This window comes from Nicotiana sylvestris, chromosome 8, assembly GCF_000393655.2.
Source record: "Nicotiana sylvestris chromosome 8, ASM39365v2, whole genome shotgun sequence".
In the NCBI taxonomy this organism is placed as follows: Eukaryota; Viridiplantae; Streptophyta; class Magnoliopsida; order Solanales; family Solanaceae; genus Nicotiana; species Nicotiana sylvestris.
In genome coordinates this window covers 191,433,365-191,434,698 of record NC_091064.1, presented here as the reverse complement: position 1 = coordinate 191,434,698, position 1,334 = coordinate 191,433,365, and the positions used below count along the sequence as shown (strand labels likewise).

At 38.8% G+C, this 1,334-nt stretch overlaps 1 protein-coding gene across 1 annotated transcript; it reads right to left on the bottom strand.

The window, feature by feature from the left end:
* Positions 1-679: 679 nt before the first annotated feature.
* LOC138876171 (E3 ubiquitin-protein ligase ATL23-like) lies at positions 680-1,078 on the bottom strand. Its single transcript, XM_070155074.1, has one exon. The coding sequence runs from the start codon at positions 1,076-1,078 to the stop codon at positions 680-682; it is 399 nt and encodes a 132-aa protein (XP_070011175.1).
* Between the last annotated feature and the right edge of the window lie 256 nt (positions 1,079-1,334).

Sequence of the window (1,334 nt, the reverse complement as noted above, 5' to 3'; positions counted from 1 at the left end):
TTCCGTTTGGCAAGTGTTGTCACTCGGGCATTTTAGGGATCAATTTCCATAAAAAAAAAATACATAAGCCTCGTGACAGTTTCAGATTCCAGAACAAGTACTGCAGGAGCTCTGCCAACGGTATTGGTGGAAAGGTACGAAAAGGGATGTCGCTGAGAACGTGGCTAAATACTTAGCATGCCAGCTAGTAAAGGCTGAGCATCACAAACCAGCAGGATCCTTACAGCCAGTTCAGATACTATAGTAGTAGTGGGACGAGATAGCCATTTGGATTGCCAAAGACCGTGAGGCAACATGACGCTATTTGGGTGATTATTGATCGACGGACCAAATCAGCAGGGCAAGTCACCAGAAAAATCTCGCATCAAGTAATGGTGACAAAACAGGGATTCTGTTAGTATCCTGTAAGCAACTTGAAGTACCACTCTAGTAAACTTACCTCTAATAAGAATAACAGAAGAAACAAAAGAAAAAAAATTACTACTACTGTAATAAGTAGAAGATTCAAGAATAATCAAAATTCATAGAGAGTGGATGTGGACAAACTATTCATCTTTGTAGAAACTCTACATCTGTTCACTGGTCTGACACCTTTCATCACCTAACCTAATAAAACAAGAAAACAAAAGAACAAAAAAAAATACAAAAACATTTCTATTTGAAAAACAAGATTGCTTTTTCAGCAGGGGTTGCATTCAGAATCATTGAAAAGCTCTAAGTCAAGCTTGCTTCTGCAAACAGGGCAAAAGGGGTGTTTTAAAAGCCACATATCAGCACATTCAAGGTGGAATCCATGATTACAACCAGGAACCAATCTGACCTGTTGTTCACTTTCAATATTCTCTAAACACACTGCACAATCATTGCTTAAAACCATTTCTTTGCCTGTGATTTTGGGGAGTTTATCCAGTTGTTCAGCTGAAAGACCATTTTCTTTTGTGGCCTTCACAGGTTGATCTTGATGGGTACTAGAGTGGTGGTAAGTTGCTGCATACCAAACTAAACAGATGTAAACCAGAAAAACAACGCTCATACCAACACAAGGAAGAAAAAGTGCTAAGAACACTGTGAGAAGCATTGTTTAATAATGCGATTAAATTCAAGTGAGTAGTAGAAGGCTGATATAGGGCAGCTGTGGAGAAGAGGGAGAGAGAGAGTTAAATAGGGTGAAGTGTTGGCACACCATAGATAGTGCCCAATTGCCCATGAAAAGGCTTCTCAAGAGAATAAAAGGATGAGAGATTTTAGAAAAAGTTAAGGTTACTTTGAGGTTTTAGAAAAAAGGACTGCTCCCTTTTGTTTGAAAAAGAAATAATATGGCAAGGCTTGAAGAT

Coding starts and splice junctions, on each gene's coding strand:
- LOC138876171 (XM_070155074.1), bottom strand. CDS start 1,078: ATGCTTCTCACAGTGTTCTTAGCACTTTTTCTTCCTTGTGTTGGTATG.